Source organism: Coturnix japonica, chromosome 27 (assembly GCF_054131305.1).
Source record: "Coturnix japonica strain WE chromosome 27, WE-NBRP24, whole genome shotgun sequence".
In the NCBI taxonomy this organism is placed as follows: Eukaryota; Metazoa; Chordata; class Aves; order Galliformes; family Phasianidae; genus Coturnix; species Coturnix japonica.
Genome location: NC_140689.1, coordinates 610,456 through 628,626, shown reverse-complemented (window position 1 = coordinate 628,626; position 18,171 = coordinate 610,456). Strand labels below are relative to the sequence as shown.

At 59.0% G+C, this 18,171-nt stretch overlaps 1 protein-coding gene across 7 annotated transcripts; it reads left to right on the top strand.

The window, feature by feature from the left end:
• Positions 1 to 469: 469 nt before the first annotated feature.
• PPOX (protoporphyrinogen oxidase) lies at positions 470 to 18,011 on the top strand. Of its 7 annotated transcripts, none has more exons than XM_085524673.1 (11): positions 470 to 706; positions 2,027 to 2,142; positions 3,726 to 3,858; positions 7,314 to 7,458; positions 9,017 to 9,261; positions 13,182 to 13,242; positions 13,403 to 13,521; positions 14,698 to 14,811; positions 15,533 to 15,682; positions 16,609 to 16,651; positions 17,568 to 18,011. In XM_085524673.1, the coding sequence occupies exons 1-11, from the start codon at positions 485 to 487 to the stop codon at positions 17,696 to 17,698; spliced, it is 1,479 nt and encodes a 492-aa protein (XP_085380799.1). In that variant the 5' UTR covers positions 470 to 484; the 3' UTR covers positions 17,699 to 18,011. The 7 variants fall into 7 exon arrangements, with proteins under 7 accessions (XP_085380799.1, XP_085380800.1, XP_085380801.1 ...); XM_085524674.1 differs by having other exon boundaries at positions 7,314 to 7,461; positions 9,029 to 9,261; XM_085524675.1 differs by lacking the exon at positions 16,609 to 16,651 and having other exon boundaries at positions 17,568 to 17,866.
• Positions 18,012 to 18,171: the final 160 nt, after the last annotated feature.

Here is an 18,171-nt window from a genome sequence, read left to right as displayed (position 1 = left end):
GGGGGGGGGGGGGGGGGGCAGAGACGGGGGGGGGCGGTGGTGCCTTTAAGAAGGGGCGGGGTTATGAAAATGAGTGGGTGGGGCTATGTAAATGAGCCGGTTGGGTTGAATAATGAGCGGGCGTGGCCTGGTGGCATGTGGGCGTGGTTTGCGGGGAGGCGCGCCATTGCATGAGAAACACCGCTTTCCTATTGGCTCCTCTTAGTCCCGCCTCCTTCCATTCCACCAATCGCTACAGCGGGGACGCGGCCTAGTTTATGTAATGAGTGGGCGTGGTTATGAAACGAGTGGGCGTGGCCTGGTGGGATGTGGGCATGGCTTGCTGGGAGGCGTGGCATTGCAGACGCAACCTCGCTTTCCTATTGGCTCCTCTTAGTCCCGCCTCCTTCCTCCCCACCAATCGCTACATCGGGGGGCGTGGCCTGGAGGCGGTGCTCACAGTAAAAGTGTCCGGGTAGAAACACGTCGCGTTCAGTTCCGCGCTATGGCTCGCACCGTGGCGGTGCTGGGGGGGGGGATCAGCGGTTTGGCCGCTTGTTTCCACCTGGTCCGGGCCCCCCGCCCCCACCACGTGGTGCTGCTGGAGGCGGGGGGGCGGGTCGGGGGCTGGATCCAAAGCACCAGAACCGAAGATGGAACCGTGTTCGAACACGGACCCAGAGGGATCCGGCCGGGGGGGAACGAGGGAGCCGAGACTCTGCGGATGGTACGGGGGGAAATGGGGGGGATGGGGGGGGATGGGGTCTTTGGGGTCCTATGGGGGTGATGAGGCCTTTGGGGCGCTATATGGGTCCTTCCATGGGGTTATGGGGTATTTAGGATCCATTGTGGGTCCTTAGGGGAGTTATGGGGTCTTTAGGGCTTTTATATGGGTCTTTACAGGGGGCTGTGGGGTTTTTGGGGTCCTATATGGGTCCTTCCAGGGGGTTATGGGGTATTTAGGGTCCTATGTGGGTCCTTAGGGGAGTTATGGGTTCTTTAGGGCTTTTATATGGGTCTTTACAGGGGGCTGTGGGGTTTTTGGGGTCCTATATGGGTCCTTCCAGGGGGTTATGGGGTCTTTGGGGTCCAATGTGGGTCCTTAGGGGAGTTATGGGGTCTTTAGGGCTTTTATATGGGTCCTTCCAGGGGGCTGTGGGGTCTTTGGGGTCCTATATGGGTCCTTGGGGGGCTATGAGCTCTTTGGGGCCCTATATGAGTAATTCCAGGGGGTTATGGGGTCTTTAGGGCCCTATGTGTGTCTTTAAGGGGGTTATGAGCTCTTTGGGGCTTTTGTATGGCTCTTTACAGGGGGCTATGGGGTCTTTGGGGCCCTATATATGAGGATACATATATATAAGTCATTCCAGGGGTTTATGGAGTCCTTATGTCAGCCCTATGGGGGGGCTATGGGGTCTTTAGGGTCCTGTATGGGTCCTTGTTGGGTTATAAGCTCTATGGGGCTTTTATATGGGTCCTTCCAGGGGGCTATGGGGTCCTATATGGGTCCTTGGGGGCTTATGGGGTCTTTAGGGCTTTTATATGTTTCTTTCCAGGGGGTGATGAGGCGTTTGGGGTCCTATATGGTTCCTTCCAGGGGGCTATGGGGTCTTTAAGGCTCTATATGGGTCCTTGGGGGCGTGTGGGTTCTTTAGGGCTTTCATATGGCTCTTTCTAGGGGGCTATGGGGTCTTTGGGGTCCTATGTGGGTCCTTGTTGGGTTATGAGCCCTTTGGGGCTTTTATATGGGTCCTTCCAGGGATTTATGGGGTCTTTGGATCCCTTCATATGGGCTATGGGGTCCTTGGGGTGGCTAAAGGGGTCTGGGGGGTGTGGGCGGGTTCTTGGGGGTCTCCATGTGGGGGATGGGGGGTTCTTTGGGGGTGGGTGCGGGGCTTTATGGGAGGGTCGGGGGTCTGAGGGTGTATTGGGGATCCCTGACTGGGGTCCTGGGGGTCCTTTGGGATCCTGGGGTCCTTTGTGATGTGTGAGGGGGTTTTAGGGTTGGGGTCTCTGAGGGTCCCCCCCCCCTTTGCTGTCCCTGCAGGTCTCAGAGCTCGGCCTGGAGCCCGATGTGCTGCCGGTGGCTGCGGATCATCCGGCATCGCGGCATCGATTCCTCTACGCCAACGGGACCCTCCATAGGATGCCAACAGGGCTGGGGTGGGAGACCCCCCATTAATCCCCATCCCCCCCATTGCAGCCCCATATACACCCCATTGCATCCTCATCCACCCCATTACGTCCCCATCCCCCCCCATTACCTCCCCATCCCCCCATTAATCCCCCCTTTAACCAGCCCTAAGGACCTCCAAGCCCCTATGAAGGGATCCAAAGACCCCAGAACCCCCTGGAAGGACCCATATAAAAGCCCCAAAGGGCTCATAACCCAACAAGGACCCACATAGGACCCCAAAGACCCCACAAACCCCCTCCCCCCTCCATAGGGCTGACATAAGGACCCCATAACCCCCCTGGAATGACTCATATATATATATCCTTATATATAGGGCCCAAAAGAGCTCATAACCTCCCAAGGACCCATATAGGGCCCCAAAGACCCCATAGCCACCTGGAAGGAGCCACATAGGGCCCCAAAGAGCTCATAACCCCCTCATAGAACTGACATAAGGATCCCATAACCTCCCTGGAACAGCTCATATAGGACCCCAAAGTCCTCATCACCCCCTGGAAAGACCCACATAGGACCCCAAAGGCCTCATAACCCCCCAAGGACCCACATAGGACCCTAAAGACCCCATGACCCCCCCATAGGGCTGACATAAGGACCCCATAACCCCCCAAGGACCCATATATGGCCCTAAAGACCCCACAACCTCCCCCATAGGGCTGCCGTAAGGACCCCATAACCCCCCTGGAAGGACCCATATAGGACTCCAAAGGCCTCATAACCCCCCTAAGGACCCACATAGGACCCCAAAGACCCCATAGCCCCCCATAGAGCTGCCATAAGGACCCCATAACCCCCCCAAGGACCCACATAGGACCCCGAAGACCCCACAACCCCCTCCACAGGGCTGACATAAGGACCCCATAACCCCCCAAGGACCCATATATGGCCCTAAAGACCCCACAACCTCCCCCATAGGGCTGCCGTAAGGACCCCATAACCCCCCTGGAAGGACCCATGTAGGACTCCAAAGGCCTCATAACCCCCCTAAGGACCCACATAGGACCCCAAAGACCCCACAACCCCCTCCACAGGGCTGACATAAGGACCCCATAACCCCCCAAGGACCCATATATGGCCCTAGAGACCCCACAACCCCCACCATAGGGCTGCTGTAAGGGTCCCATAACCCCCTGGAAGGACCCATATAGGACTCCAAAGGCCTCATAACCACCCAAGGACCCACATAGGACCCTAAAGACCCCACAACCCCCTCCATAGAGCTGCCATAAGGACCCCATAACCCCCCCAAGGACCCATATATGGCCCTAAAGACCCCACAACCCTCCATAGAGCTGCCATAAGGACCCCATAACCCCCCCAAGGACCCATATATGGCCCTAAAGACCCCATAACCCCCCATAGTGCTGCCATAAGGACCCCATAACCCCCCAAGGACCCATATATGGCCCTAAAGACCCCACAACCCCCCATAGGGCTGCCATAAGGACCCCATAAACCCCCAAGGACCCATATATGGCCCTAGAGACCCCACAACCCCCCATAGGGCTGCCATAAGGACCCCATAACGCCCCCATTCCCCTCTCTCCCCCAGGGGTCTCCTTCGGGTGGTGCCCCCCCTGTCCAAGCCCCTTTTATGGAGCGCGGTGCGGGACCTGCTGGCCCCAAAGGGGACGGAACCGGACGAGAGCATCCACAGCTTCACCCGGCGGCGCTTCGGGGCAGAGGTAGGAGGGTGGGGGGGAGATAAACCCTTATCAAGGGCCAGGAGCCCTTATCAGGGTCTAACAGGGGTGGGTGGGGGGTTGGGGGGGGGGTATGAACCTCCCTTGGTGTGTTATCGGGGGTGGGGGGGGTTTCTGACCCTCCCTTTGGTGTGTTATTGGGGGTAGGGGTGTTTCTGACCCCCCCTTGGTGTGTTATAGGGGGTGGGGATATGGGATGGTCTGACCCCCCCTTTGGTGTGTTATTGGGGGTGGGGGTGTTTCTGACCCTCCCTTGGTGTGTTATAGGGGTTACTGGGGGGGGGGGGGGGTGGTATGGGATGGTCTGACCCCCCCCCGGTGTGTTATTGGGGGTGGGGGTGTTTCTGACCCTCCCTTGGTGTGTTATAGGGGTTATTGGGGGGGGGGGGGTATGGGATGGTCTGACCCCCCCCTGGTGTGTTATTGGGGGGGGAGGGGGGTTTCTGACCCTCCCCTTGGTGTGTTATAGGAGTTATTGGGGGGGGGGGGGGTATGGGATGGTCTGACCCCCCCTGGTGTGTTATTGGGGAGGGGGGGGGTTTCTGACCCCCCCCTTGGTGTGTTATAGGGGTTGTTGGGGGTGGGGGGGGTGGTATGGGTTGGTCTGACCCCCCCTGGTGTGTTATTGGGGGGGGTGGGGGGTTTCTGACCCTCCCTTGGTGTATTATAGGGGGTGGGGGTGGGGTATGGGATGGTCTGACCCCCCTTGGTGTGTTATAGGGGGTGGGGGGGGTATGGGATGGTCTGATCCCCCTTGGTGTCTTATAGGGGGTGGGGGGAGTCTGAACCCCCCTTGGTGTGTTATCAGGGGTGGAGGGGGGGGGTTTCTGACACCCCCCCTTGGTGTGTTATAGGGGTTATTGTGGGTTGGGGGGGAGTTTGGATGGTCTGATCCCCCCCTTGGTGTGTTCTCAGGGCTGGGGGGGGTTTCTGACCCTCCCTTGGTGTATTATAGGGGGTGGGGGGGGGGGGTATGGGATGGTCTGACCCCCCCTTGGTGTGTTATAGGGGGTGGGGGGGGGGGGTATGGGATGGTCTGACCCCCCCTTGGTGTGTTCTCGGGGGGGGGGGGAGGTGTTTCTGTCCCCCCCTTGGTGTGTTATAGGGGGTGGGGGGGGGGTTGGGGGGTTTCTGACCCCTCCTGGTTTGTTATCAGGGGTGGGGGGGTGTTTCTGACCCCCCCCTTGTTGTGCTGTCAGATGTGGTTGGGGTCTATGTGATGCTCTGACCCCCCCTCGGTGTGTTATTGAGGTGTTGGGTTGTTTCTAACCCCCCCTTGTTGTGTTATTGGGGGTGGGGGTGGTTTCTGACCCCCCCCCAGTGTTGCAGGTGACCGAGCTGGTTGCTGACAGCCTGTGCCAGTGGTTCGGGGTGTTTCTGACCCCCCCTTGGTGTATTATAGGGGGGGGGGCTCTATGTGATACTCTGCCCCCCCACCCCCCCTTGGTGTATTATTGGGGCGCTATGGGATGCTGTGACCCCCCCTTGTTGTGTTATTGGGGTATTATTGGGGTGTCATTGGGGTGTTATTAATGACCCCCCCATGTTACAGGTGGCTGATCTGATTGCTGACAGCCTGTGCTGGGGGGTGTCATTGGGGTGTCATTGGGGTGTTATTGGGGTGTCATTGGGGTGTTATTGGGGTGTCATTGGGGTGTCATTGGGGTGTCATTGGGGTGTCATTGGGGTGTTATTGGGGTGTCATTGGGGTGTCATTGGGGTGTTATTGGGGTGTTATTGGGGTGTTATTGGGGTATTATTGGGGTATTATTGGGGTGTTATTGGGGTGTTATTGGGGTGTCATTGGGGTGTCATTGGGGTGTCATTGGGGTGTTATTGGGGTATTATTGGGGTGTTACTGGGGTATTATTGGGGTATTATTGGGGTGTCATTGGGGTTTCATTGGGGTGTCATTGGGGTGTCATTGGGGTGTTACTGGGGTGTCATTGGGGTGTTATTGGGGTGTTATTGGGGTGTTACTGGGGTATTATTGGGGTATTATTGGGGTGTCATTGGGGTGTTATTGGGGTATTAATGACCCCCCCATGTATTATAGGTGGCCGATCTCATTGCTGACAGCCTGTGCCGGGGGGTGTCATTGGGGTGTTGTCATTGGGGTGTCATTGGGTTGTTGTGTTATTGGGGTGTTATTAATGACCCCCCCTCATGTTATAGGTGGCCGATCTAATCGCTGACAGCCTGTGCCGGGGGGTGTTATTGGGGTGTTTGTCATTGGGGTGTCATTGGGGTGTTATTGGGGTGTTATTAATGCCCCCCCCATGTTACAGGTGGCTGATCTCATTGCTGACAGTCTGTGCCGGGGGGTGTCATCGGGGTGTTTGTCATTGGGGTGTCATTGGGGTGTTATTGGGGTGTTATTAATGCCCCCCCCATGTTATAGGTTGCCGATCTGATCGCTGACAGCCTGTGCCGGGGGGTGTTATTGGGGTGTTTGTTATTGGGGTGTTATTAATGACCCCCCCATGTTATAGGTGGCCGATCTCATTGCTGACAGCCTGTGCCGGGGGGTGTCATTGGGGTGTTATTGGGGTGTTATTGGGGTGTTTGTTATTGGGGTGTCATTGGGGTGTTATTAATGCCCCCCCCTTGCTGTATTATAGGTGGCCGATCTGATTGCTGACAGCCTGTGCCGGGGGGTGTCATTGGGGTGTTATTAACGCCCCCCCCTTGCTGTATTATAGGTTGCCGATCTCATTGCTGACAGCCTGTGCCGGGGGGTGTTATTGGGGTGTCATTGGGGTGTTATTAACGCCCCCCCCCATGTATTACAGGTGGCCGATCTGATCGCTGACAGCCTGTGCCGGGGGGTGTTATTGGGGTGTTTGTTATTGGGGTGTTATTGGGGTGTTATTAATGCCCCCCCCATGTTACAGGTGGCTGATCTCATTGCTGACAGCCTGTGCCGGGGGGTGTTATTGGGGTGTTATTGGGGTGTTTGTTATTGGGGTGTTATTGGGGTGTTTGTTATTGGGGTGTTATTGGGGTGTCATTGGGGTGTCATTGGGGTGTTATTAATGCCCCCCCCATGTATTACAGGTGGCTGATCTCATTGCTGACAGCCTGTGCCGGGGGGTGTTATTGGGGTGTTTGTTATTGGAGTGTTATTGGGGTGTTTGTTATTGGGGTGATTGTTATTGGGGTGTCATTGGGGTATTATCAATGACCCCCCCATGCTATAGGTTGCCGATCTGATTGCTGACAGCCTGTGCCGGGGGGTGTCATTGGGGTGTTTGTTATTGGGGTGTTTGTTATTGGGGTGTTTGTTATTGGGGTGTCATTGGGGTGTCATTGGGGTGTTATTGGGGTGTTATTAATGCCCCCCCCTTGCTGTATTATAGGTGGCTGATCTCATTGCTGACAGCCTGTGCCGGGGGGTGTCATTGGGGTGTTATTTCTGACCCCCCCATGTATTATAGGTCGCTGATCTCATTGCTGACAGTCTGTGCCGGGGGGTGTTTGCCGGTGACTGCCGGCAGCTCAGTGTCAGGTCGTGCTTCCCAGCGCTGCACCGGGCAGAGAGGAGACGGAGATCAGTCATCGTGGGGATGGCTACGGGGGGGGGTGAGTTAATTAACGGGGGGAATTGGGGGGGAGTTAATTAATGGGGGGAATTGGGGGTGAGTTAATTAATGGGGGTAATTGGGGGTGAGTTAATTAATGGGGGTAATTGGGGGGGGAGTTAATTAATGGGGGTAATTGGGGCGGGGGGGGTTAATTAGGGGGGGTAAGTTAATTGGAGGGGGGGGGTGAGTTCATTGGGGGGGGTTAGTTAATTATGGGTGGGGGAGTTAGTTGGGGGGGTGTTGGGGAGGGTGAGTTAATTGGAGGGGGGGGTTAATGGGGGGGTGAGTTAATTAATGGGGGATAATTGGGGGGGGTGTTAATTAGGGGGGGTAAGTTAATTGGGGGGGTGTTAGTTCATTGGGGGGGGGTAGTTAATTATGGGTGGGGGAGTTAGTTGGGGGGGTGTTTGGGAGGGTTTGTTAATTGGAGGGGGGATAATGGGGTGAGTTCATTGGGGGGGGTAAGTTAATTGGGAGGGGGGTAGGGGGGATTAAGTTAATTGGAGTGGAGTTGAGTTAATGGGGGGGGTGGTTAATTGGAGGGGGGGTTATTGAGGTAGAATTTAATTGGGGGGGGGATTTAATTGGGGAGGAGTTAATTGGGGGGTGAGATAATTGGAGGGGGGGGACGACTAGGCGGGGATTTAGTTAATGGGGGGTTGAGTTAATTGGGGGGGTTAATTGGAGGGGGGGGGAGTTGATTGGGGGGCTTGAGTTAATTGGGGGGGGTGAGTTCATTGGGGGGGGAGAGACACAGGGGGGACACCCTGATGCTGCCCCTATGGGGACATGGGGGTTGACCTGTGGGGCCATAGAGGTTGGGGACGCCCTGCTGCTGCCCCTATGGTTTATGGGGTCAGAGAGGTGATGTATGGGGACACGGGGGGGGGACACTGATGCCATCCCCATGGGGGTGTAAAGGGGTGACATATGGGGACAGAGAGGTGATGTATGGGGCCATAGAGGTTGGGGACGCCTTGATGCTGCCCCTATGGTATATGGGGAGATGGAGAGGTGACATATGGGGACACAGGGAGGTGACTTATGGGGACACATAGGGACACAGAGGGGACACCTTGATGCCACCCCTACAATATATGGGGTCAGAGGGGTGATCTATGGGGACACAGGGAGGTGACTCATGGGGACAAGGGGGGGGGGGACACACCCTAATGCCATCCCTATGGGGACAAGGAGGGGTGACCTATGGGGCCATAGAGGCTGGGGACACCCTGCTGCTGCCCCTATGGTATATGGGGTCAGAGAGGTGATGTATGGGGACACGGGGGGGGACACTGATGCTGCCCTATGGCACATGGGGAAATGGAGAGGTGAAATATGGGGACAGAGAGGTGACATATGGGGACACGGGGGGGACACCATCATGCTGCCCCTATGGTATATGGGGTCAGAGAGGTGACCTATGGGGCCATAGAGGTTGGGGACACCCTGCTGCTGCCCCTATGGCACACAGGGACAGGGAGATGTACCATATGGATCCCATATGGGTCCTATAGGTTCCCCCCCCCAGCTGGTTCCTCTCGGTGTCGTTTCAGGTGGCCCCAATGGCCCCAATGACCCCAATGACCCCAACGGCCCCAATGGCCCCAATGACCCCAACGGCCCCGTCCCGGCCGTGCTGGTTCGCTCCCGGTGTGAGCGCTGGTCGCAGTGGGCGCTGCGGGGGGGGCTGCAGACCCTGCCCGAATCCATCGCCACCTTCGTGCGGCTCCGCGGCGCCGACGTGCGGTGTAACGCGGAACTGCAGCGACTGCGGCTGCGCAGCGACCGGACGTGGCAGGTGAGGGGGGGGGTGTTATGGGACCCCCATCATCATAGGGTGGGGGGTGCTGAAGTCCTTTGGGGTCTTATTGTGTTGTTTGGGGGAGGACCCCATTATGAGACCCCCATCACGAGGTCCTTGTATGGGGTTTGGGGCTCCTAACCACATAGGGGGGCAGGTGAAAGGGGGGGACGTTATGGGACCCCCAGGATAAGGGCGTTGTGTGGGGTTGGGGGATCCTGAGCCCATAGGGGGGTGTTGAGGGGGGGGACCCCATTATGAGACCCCCATCATAAGGTCCTTGTGTGGGGTTGGGGGCTCCTGAGCCCATAGGGGGGCAGGTGAGGGGGGGACCCGTTATGAGACCCCCAGCATAAGGTCCGTGTGTGGGGTTTGGGGCTCCTAACCACACAGGGGGGCAGGTGGGGGGGGGGGACGTTATGAGACCCCCAGTATAGGGGGATTGTGTGGGGTTGGGGGATCATAACCACATAGGGGGGTGTTGAAGTCCTTTGGGGTCTTATTGTGTTGTTTGGGGGGGGAACCCCATTATGAGACCCCCAGCATAAGGTCCCTGTGTGGGGTTGGGGGCTCCTGAGCCCATAGGGGGGCAGGTGAGGGGGGGACCCGTTATGAGACCCCCATTATAAGGTCCTCGTGTGGGGTTTGGGGATCGTAACCCTATAGTGGGGGCAGGTGAAGGGGGGACCCGTTATGGGACCCCCAGTATAAGGGCGTTGTGTGGGGTTGGGGGATCGTAACCACATACGGGGGCAGGTGTTGAGGGGGGGACCCCATTATGAGACCCCCATCATAAGGTCCTCGTGTGGGGTTTGGGGGTCCTGAGCCCATAGGGTGGGGGGTGCTGAAGTCCTTTGGGATCTTATTGTGTTGTTTGGGGGAGGACCCCATTATGAGACCCCCATCACGAGGTCCTTGTGTGGGGTTTGGGGCTCCTAACCACATAGGGGGGCAGGTGAAAGGGGGGGACGTTATGGGACCCCCAGGATAAGGGCGTTGTGTGGGGTTGGGGGATTGTAACCACATGGGGGGGGGGGGTGAGGGGGGGACCCCATTATGAGACCCCCATCATAAGGTCCTTGTGTGGGGTTTGGGGATCCTAACCCTAAAGGGGGGGCAGGTGAAGGGGGGACCCCGTTATGAGACCCCCCCCAGGTCCTTGTGTGGGGTTTGGGGTTCCTAACCTTATAGGGGGGGACCCCATTATGAGACCCCTGTCATGAGGTCATTGTATGGGGTTGGGGGCTCCTGAGCCCATAGGGGGGCAGGTGAGGGGGGGACCCGTTATGAGACCCCCAGCATAAGGTCCGTGTGTGGGGTTTGGGGCTCCTAACCACATAGGGGGGCAGGTGGGGGGGGGGGACGTTATGAGACCCCCAGTATAGGGGGATTGTGTGGGGTTGGGGGATCATAACCACATAGGGGAGTGTTGAAGTCCTTTGGGGTCTTATTGTGTTGTTTGGGGGGGGAACCCCATTATGAGACCCCCAGCATAAGGTCCCTGTGTGGGGTTGGGGGCTCCTGAGCCCATAGGGGGGCAGGTGAGGGGGGGACCCGTTATGAGACCCCCATTATAAGGTCCTCGTGTGGGGTTTGGGGATCGTAACCCTATAGTGGGGGCAAGTGAAGGGGGGACCCGTTATGGGACCCCCAGTATAAGGGCGTTGTGTGGGGTTGGGGGATCATAACCACATACGGGGGCAGGTGTTGAGGGGGGGACCCCATTATGAGACCCCCATCATAAGGTCCTCGTGTGGGGTTTGGGGGTCCTGAGCCCATAGGGTGGGGGGTGCTGAAGTCCTTTGGGGTCTTATTGTGTTGTTTGGGGGAGGACCCCATTATGAGACCCCCATCACGAGGTCCTTGTATGGGGTTTGGGGCTCCTAACCACATAGGGGGGCAGGTGAAAGGGGGGGACGTTATGGGACCCCCAGGATAAGGGCGTTGTGTGGGGTTGGGGGATTGTAACCACATGGGGGGGGGGTGAGGGGGGGACCCCATTATGAGACCCCCATCATAAGGTCCTTGTGTGGGGTTTGGGGATCCTGAGCCCATGGGGGGGCAGGTGAAGGGGGGACCCCGTTATGAGACCCTCCCCCAGGTCCTTGTGTGGGGTTTGGGGTTCCTAACCTTATAGGGGGGGACCCCATTATGAGACCCCTGTCATGAGGTCATTGTATGGGGCTGGGGGCTCCTGAGCCCATAGGGGGGTGGTGAGGGGGGGACCCGTTATGAGACCCCCATTATAAGGTCCCTGTGTGGGGTTGGGGGCTCCTGAGCCCATAGGGGGGCAGGTGATGGGGGAACCCATTATGAGACCCCCATTATAAGGTCCGTGTGTGGGGTTTGGGGATTGTAACCCTATAGGGGGGCGGGTGAAAGGGGGGGACCCGTTATGGGACCCCCAGGATAAGGGCATTGTGTAGGGTTGGGGGATTCTAATCCCATAGGGGGGGCAGGTGAAGTGGAGACCCTGTTATGAGACCCCCATCATAAGGTCCTTGTGTGGGGTTTGGGGCTCGTAACCCATAGGGGGGTGTTGAGGGGGGGGACCCCATTATGAGACCCCCATCATAAGGTCCCTGTGTGGGGTTTTGGGCTCCTGAGCCCATAGGGGGGTGGTGAGGGGGGGACCCGTTATGAGACCCCCAGCATAAGGTCCGTGTGTGGGGTTTGGGGATCGTAACCCTATAGGGGGGCAGGTGAAGGGGGGACCCGTTATGGGACCCCCAGGATAAGGGCATTGTGTGGGGTTGGGGGATCGTAACCACATGGGGGGGTAGGGGGAGGTACCCCATTATGAGACCCCCATCATAAGGTCCTTGTGTGGGGTTTGGGGATCGTAACCCTATAGGGGGGGACCCCATTATGAGACCCCCATCACGAGGTCCTAGTGTGGGGTTTGGGGGTCCTAACCCTATAGGGTGGGGGATGTTGAAGTCCTTAGGGGTCTTATTGTGTTGTTTGGGGGGCGAACCCCATTATGAGATCACCATCATAAGGTAATTGCGTGGGGTTGGGGGATCATAACCACATAGGGTGGTGTTGAGGGGGGGACCCCATTATGAGACCCCCAGCATAAGGTCCGTGTGTGGGGTTTGGGGCTCTTAATCCTATAGGAGGGGCAGGTGAGGGGGGGACCCCGTTATGAGACCCTCCCCCAGGTCCTTGTGTGGGGTTTGGGGTTCCTAACCTTATAGGGGGGGACCCCATTATGAGACCCCTGTCATGAGGTCATTGTATGGGGTTGGGGGCTCCTGAGCCCATAGTGGGGTGGTGAGGGGGGGATCCCATTATGAGACCCCCATAAGGGGGTTTCGAGGTCCTTTGGGGTCTCATTGTGTTGTTTGGGGGGTTCCTGTTCTGTGGATGGATTGGGGGGGGGGGGGGAGCTCTTGGGGTCACGTCCTGTAGGTTGGGGGGGTCCCATTCTGTGCGCTGGGGGGGGGGATGGGGACCCTGATTTCTGTCCCTATAGTTTGGGGGACCCCTGGGTTCCCTTCATAAGGTTTGGGGTCCCTTGGGTGCTCTCCCTATAGCTTGGGGGACCCCGACTTCCCTCTACCTGGTTTTGGGGTCCCCGTCCCATTGTGTTGGGTCTCTGGGTCCCCTGGCTTCTGTCCCTATAGTTTGGGGCACCCCTGGGTTCCCTCTATATGGTTTTGGGGTCCATATCCCACAGTGTGGGGGTTCAGGGTCTCCTGGCTTCTGTCCCTATAGTTTGGGGGACCCTGACTTCCCTCTACCTGGTTTTGGGGTCCCCATCCCACAGTGTGGGGCTCTGGGACCCCTATAGCTTCTGTTTCTATAATTTGGGGAACCCCTGAGTTCCCTCCCCATATTTTGGGGTCCCCACCCCACACTTTAAGCTGCCAGGACCCCCCATCTCCCCCTTTTTCCCCCCATTTCGCCCCCAGCTGACCCTCCCCGACAGCACCATCACCGCAGACCACGTCATCAGCGCGCTGCCCGCAGCAGGTGGGTACAGGGGGGGAAACGGTCCCCCCTTATCTATGGGGCAGCCCCCTGTTATCTATGGGGCAGCCCCCTCCCCTTATCTATGGGGCAGCCCCCTGTTATCTATGGGGCAGCCCCCCCTTATCTATGGGGCAGCCCCTCACACTGCCCCACCCCCCAGCCCTGGCGCGGGTGCTGCCCCCCGAGTTCCACCCCTTGGCGCAGGAGCTGACCCACATCCCGGCGGTGACGGTGGCCGTGGTCAACCTGCAGTACCGCGGGGTAACGCTGCCCGTCACGGTGAGAGCCCACCCCATAGAGCCCCATAGGACCCCATAGGAACCCCCCCACCCCATAGATCCCCATAGAACCCCATAGGACCCCATAGACGACCCCCCCCCCATCCCTCTCATCCCATAGAACCCCATAGAACCCCGCCCACTCCATAGAACCCCGTAGGACCCCATAGAACTCCTCCATCCTTCTCACCCCATAGAAGCCCATAGAACCCTCCCCCACCCCATAGAACCCCCCCCATCCCTCTCACCCCAAAGAACCCCCCCCACCCTCTCACCCCATAGAACCCCATAGAACTCCATAGAACCCCCCCCATCCCTATCACCCTATAGGTCCCCATAGAACCCCATAGATCCCCATAGAACCCCCCCATCCCTCTCACCCCATAGATCCCGATAGGACCCCATAGAACCCCCCCCCCCATCCCTCTCACCCCATAGATCCCCATAGACCCCCCCATCCCTCTCACCCCATAGAACCCCATAGATCCCCCCCCCATCCCTATCACCCTATAGGTCCCCATAGAACCCCATAGATCCCCATAGAACCCCCCCATCCCTCTCACCCCATAGATCCCGATAGGACCCCATAGAACCCCCCCCCCATCCCTCTCACCCCATAGAACTCCATAGAACCCCATAGAACACCCCCCATCCCATAGGACCCCATAGATCCCCATAGCACCTCACCATCCCTCTCACCTCATAGTACCCCCCACCCCATAGAACCCCATATAACCACCCCCATCCCTCTCACCCCATAGAACCCCATAGAACACCCCCATCCCTCTCACCCTGTAGAACCTCATAGAACCCCCACCCCATAGGACCCCATAGATCCCCATAGCACCCCCCCATCCCTCTCACCCCATAGATCCCTATAGGACCCCATAGAACCCCCCCATCCCTCTCAGCCCATAGATTCCCCATAGATCCCCATAGACCCCCCATTCCTCTCACCCCATAGAACCCCATAGATCCCCCCCCCATCCCTCTCACCCCATAGAACCCCATAGATCCCCCCCATTCCTCTCACCCTATAGAGCCCTATAGAACCCCCCCATCCCTCTCACCCTATAGAACCCCCCCCATCCCTCTCACGCCATAACCCCCCCATCCCTCTCACCCCATAGAACCCCCTGATCCCTCCCACCCTATAACCGCCCCTATTTCCCTATAGGGTTTTGGCCACCTGGTCCCCTCGTGTGAGGACGCTGCCCTGCTGGGTGTTGTCTATGACTCCGTGTCGTTCCCGCAGCTCGATGGTGCCGGGAGCCCCTCGGTCCGGCTCACGGTGGGAGACCCCCCCCCAATTTACCCTATTGTTACTATGGGGTCTGCCCGTGTTATGATACACAGCCCCATGGACACTACACCCCATATGGGCCCCACAGCAACCCCACAGACCATGTACCCTATGGGCCCCACAGCAACCCCACAGACCATACACACCCCATAGGCCCCACAGGGACCCTGCACCCCATGGGCCCCACAGCAACCCCAGGGACCCTACACCCCACAGGCCCCACAGGATCCCATGCAGGGCACCCCAGTCACCCCACAGGGGCACTCAGAGCGTCCCCACAGCCCCATTGGAGGATCCTATAGGGCTGAGCCCCACAAGGAGCCACAAACCTCTTGGGGGTCCCAGGGCCATCTCAGACCCCATATCCCACAGTAGGCCCCACAGAGCCCCATAGGACCCACTGAGCTCCATAGAGCCCCATAGAGTCCCATAGAACCTCGTAGGGCCCACAGAGCCCCATAGAACCCACAGAGCCCCATAGAACCCACAGAGCCCCATAGACAGCCCCATAGAGCCCACGGAGCCCCATAGACAGCCCTATAGAACCCATAGAGCCCCATAGTGCCCCATAGAGCCTCATAAGGCCCACAGAGCCCCATAGAGGCCACACAGGTCCATAGGGCCCACAGAGCCCATAGACAGCCCCAGCCCCTCTCTTTGGCACCCCATATATGTACATGGGGGTCCCCCTGTTCTCCTTCCCCTCCAGGTGATGTTGGGGGGCTCCTGGTTCCAACGTTGTTTTGGGGACCCCTCGGCTGCCCCCAAAGCCGAGTTGGTGCAGAGGGCACAGAGGGCGGTGAGGGAACAACTGGGGCTGATGGGGAACCCAGAGAGAGTCATGGTCAGGGTACAGCAGGTGGGTGAGGGGGGGGACAGGGGGACAATGAGGGGGGACGTGGGGGGGATGGGGATATGGGGGGACATGGGGGATGGGGATGTGGGGAGGGGGACATGGGGGACATGGGGGGGGTTGGGGACATGGGGGACGTGGGGGGGATGGGGATATGGGGGGGATGGGGACATGGGGACAACAGGGGGGACGTGGGGACAATAAGGGGGGACGTGGGGGGGGGTTGGGGATATGGGGAGGGGGACATGGGGACACCTGGGGGGGACATGGGGGATGGGGATGTGGGGACATGGGGGGACATGGGGATGGGAAAGTGGGGAGGGGGACATGGGGGGGGTTGGGGACATGAGGGACGTGGGGGGGAATGGGGATATGGGGACAACAGGGGGGACGTGGGGAGGGGGACGTGGGGACAACAAGGGGGACGTGGGGGGGTTTGGGGATATGGGGAGGGGGACATGGGGACAAGGGGGGACATGGGGATGGGGATGTGGGGACACCTGGGGGGGATGTGGGGACAAGAAGAAGGGATGTGGGGGGGGTTGGGGACGTGAGGGGGATGGGGACACCTGGGGGGGACATGGGGATGGGAAAGTGGGGAGGGGGACATGGGGACATGGGGGGAGTTGGGGACATGGGGATAAGAAGGGGAATGTGGGGGGGGATGGGGATATGTGGGGGGTTGGGGACATGGGGACACAGGGGGGACGTGGGGAGGGGGACGTGGGGACAACAAGGGGGATGTGGGGGGGGGTTGGGGATATGGGGGGATGTGGGGACATAGGGATGGGGACGTGGGGGCATCCAGGGGGAGGTGGGGGGGGGATGGGGATATGGGGACATGGGGGAGTTGGGGATGTGGGGACAATAAGGGGGACGTGGGGGGTGTCAGGTCCCCATGTCACTGACTGCCCCCTATTTCTCCCCCCAAGTCCTGCATCCCGCAGTACACACTGGGCCATTGGCAGCGGATGGGTAAGGAGGGGGTAGGGGGGATATGGGGATGGGGGTATGGGGTGTGGGGATGGGGGTATGGGGATGAGGACTGGGATGGGGACCTGGGGACGGGGACATGGGGATGTGGGGATGGGGATGTGGGAATAGGGATTGGGGTGAGGACATGGGGATGGAGATGGGGATGTGGGGCTGGGGATTGGGATGGGAACCTGGGATGGGGATTGGGGTGAGGACATGGGGATATGGGGACGGGGATATGGGGAGGGGGCATAGGGATGGGGGTATAGGGATAGGGATGGAGATATGGGGATGAGGATATGGGGATGGGTACTGGGATGGGAACCTGGGGATGGGGATTGGGATGAGGACATGGGGACATGGGGATGGAGACATGGGATGGGGACGGAGATGTGGGGGTATAGGGATGGGGACTGGGATGGAGACATGGGAATACAGGGACATGGGGACTGGGATGGGGGGATGGGAATTGGAATGGGGACAGAGACGTGGGGATGGGAACATGGGGACTGGGATGGGGATATAGGGGTAGGATGAGGGTGTGGGGGTAGAGAGAGACATATGGGGACTGGGAAAGGATGGAGGTGTGGGGCTGGGAATATGGGGGGATGGGGATGGGGACATGGGGATGGGGATACAGGGATTGGGGCATGGAGATGGGGATGTGGGGCAGGGATAGGGAGATGTGGGGGCTGAGAAAGGATGGGGGTGTGGGGCTGTGGACTGGGATGGGGATATGGGGTGGAAATGGGATGGGGGGGATGAGAAATGGGATGGGGATATGGGAAATAAGATGGGGATATAGGGAGGAAATGGGATGGGGGGATGGGGACAGGGACATGGGGATAAGTGGGATGTGGATATGGGGATGTGGTCCCCCAGCCCCACACGGGGTCCCATGGCGGTGTCCCCATAGAGCGCATCAGGCACTTCATAGAGCAGCAGCAGTTGCCCCTCAGCCTCATCGGAGCCTCCTACGGCGGCGTCTCCGTCAACGACTGCATCGCCAGCGCCAAGGCCGCCGTGGGGCGGCTGATGGGGGGCTGAGCCCCATAGCGGGGTCTAGAACCCCATAGCGGGGGTTGGAACCCCATTGTGGGGTCTGAAACCCCATAGTGGGGTCTAGAACCCCATAGCGGGGTCTAGAACCCCATTGTGGGGTCTGAAACCCCATAGCGGGGGCTGGAACCCCATTGTGGGGTCTGAAACCCCATAGTGGGGTCTAGAACCCCATAGCGGGGTCTAGAACCCCATAGCGGGGTCTAGAACCCCATTGTGGGGTCTGAAACCCCATAGCGGGGTCTAGAACCCCATAGCAGGGGTTGGAACCCCGTTGTTGGGTCTGAAACCCCATAGCGGGGTCTGGAACCCCACTGTGGGGTCTGAAACCCCATAGCGGGGTCTGAAACCCCATAGGTGAGATGCTGAGCCCCATAGCGTGGAGCTGAGCACCATTAGGAAGGTGTTGAGCCCCACATGGGAGCTGAGCCCCATAGCGTGGGGTTGAGCGTCACGGTGTG

Coding starts and splice junctions, on each gene's coding strand:
- PPOX (XM_085524673.1), top strand. CDS start 485: ATGGCTCGCACCGTGGCGGTGCTGGGGGGGGGGATCAGCGGTTTGGCC. Junction 14,812..15,532: donor GCCCCTCGGTCCGGCTCACG/GTGGGAGACCCC, acceptor CTTCCCCTCCAG/GTGATGTTGGGGGGCTCCTG. Junction 15,683..16,608: donor TCATGGTCAGGGTACAGCAG/GTGGGTGAGGGG, acceptor TCTCCCCCCAAG/TCCTGCATCCCGCAGTACAC.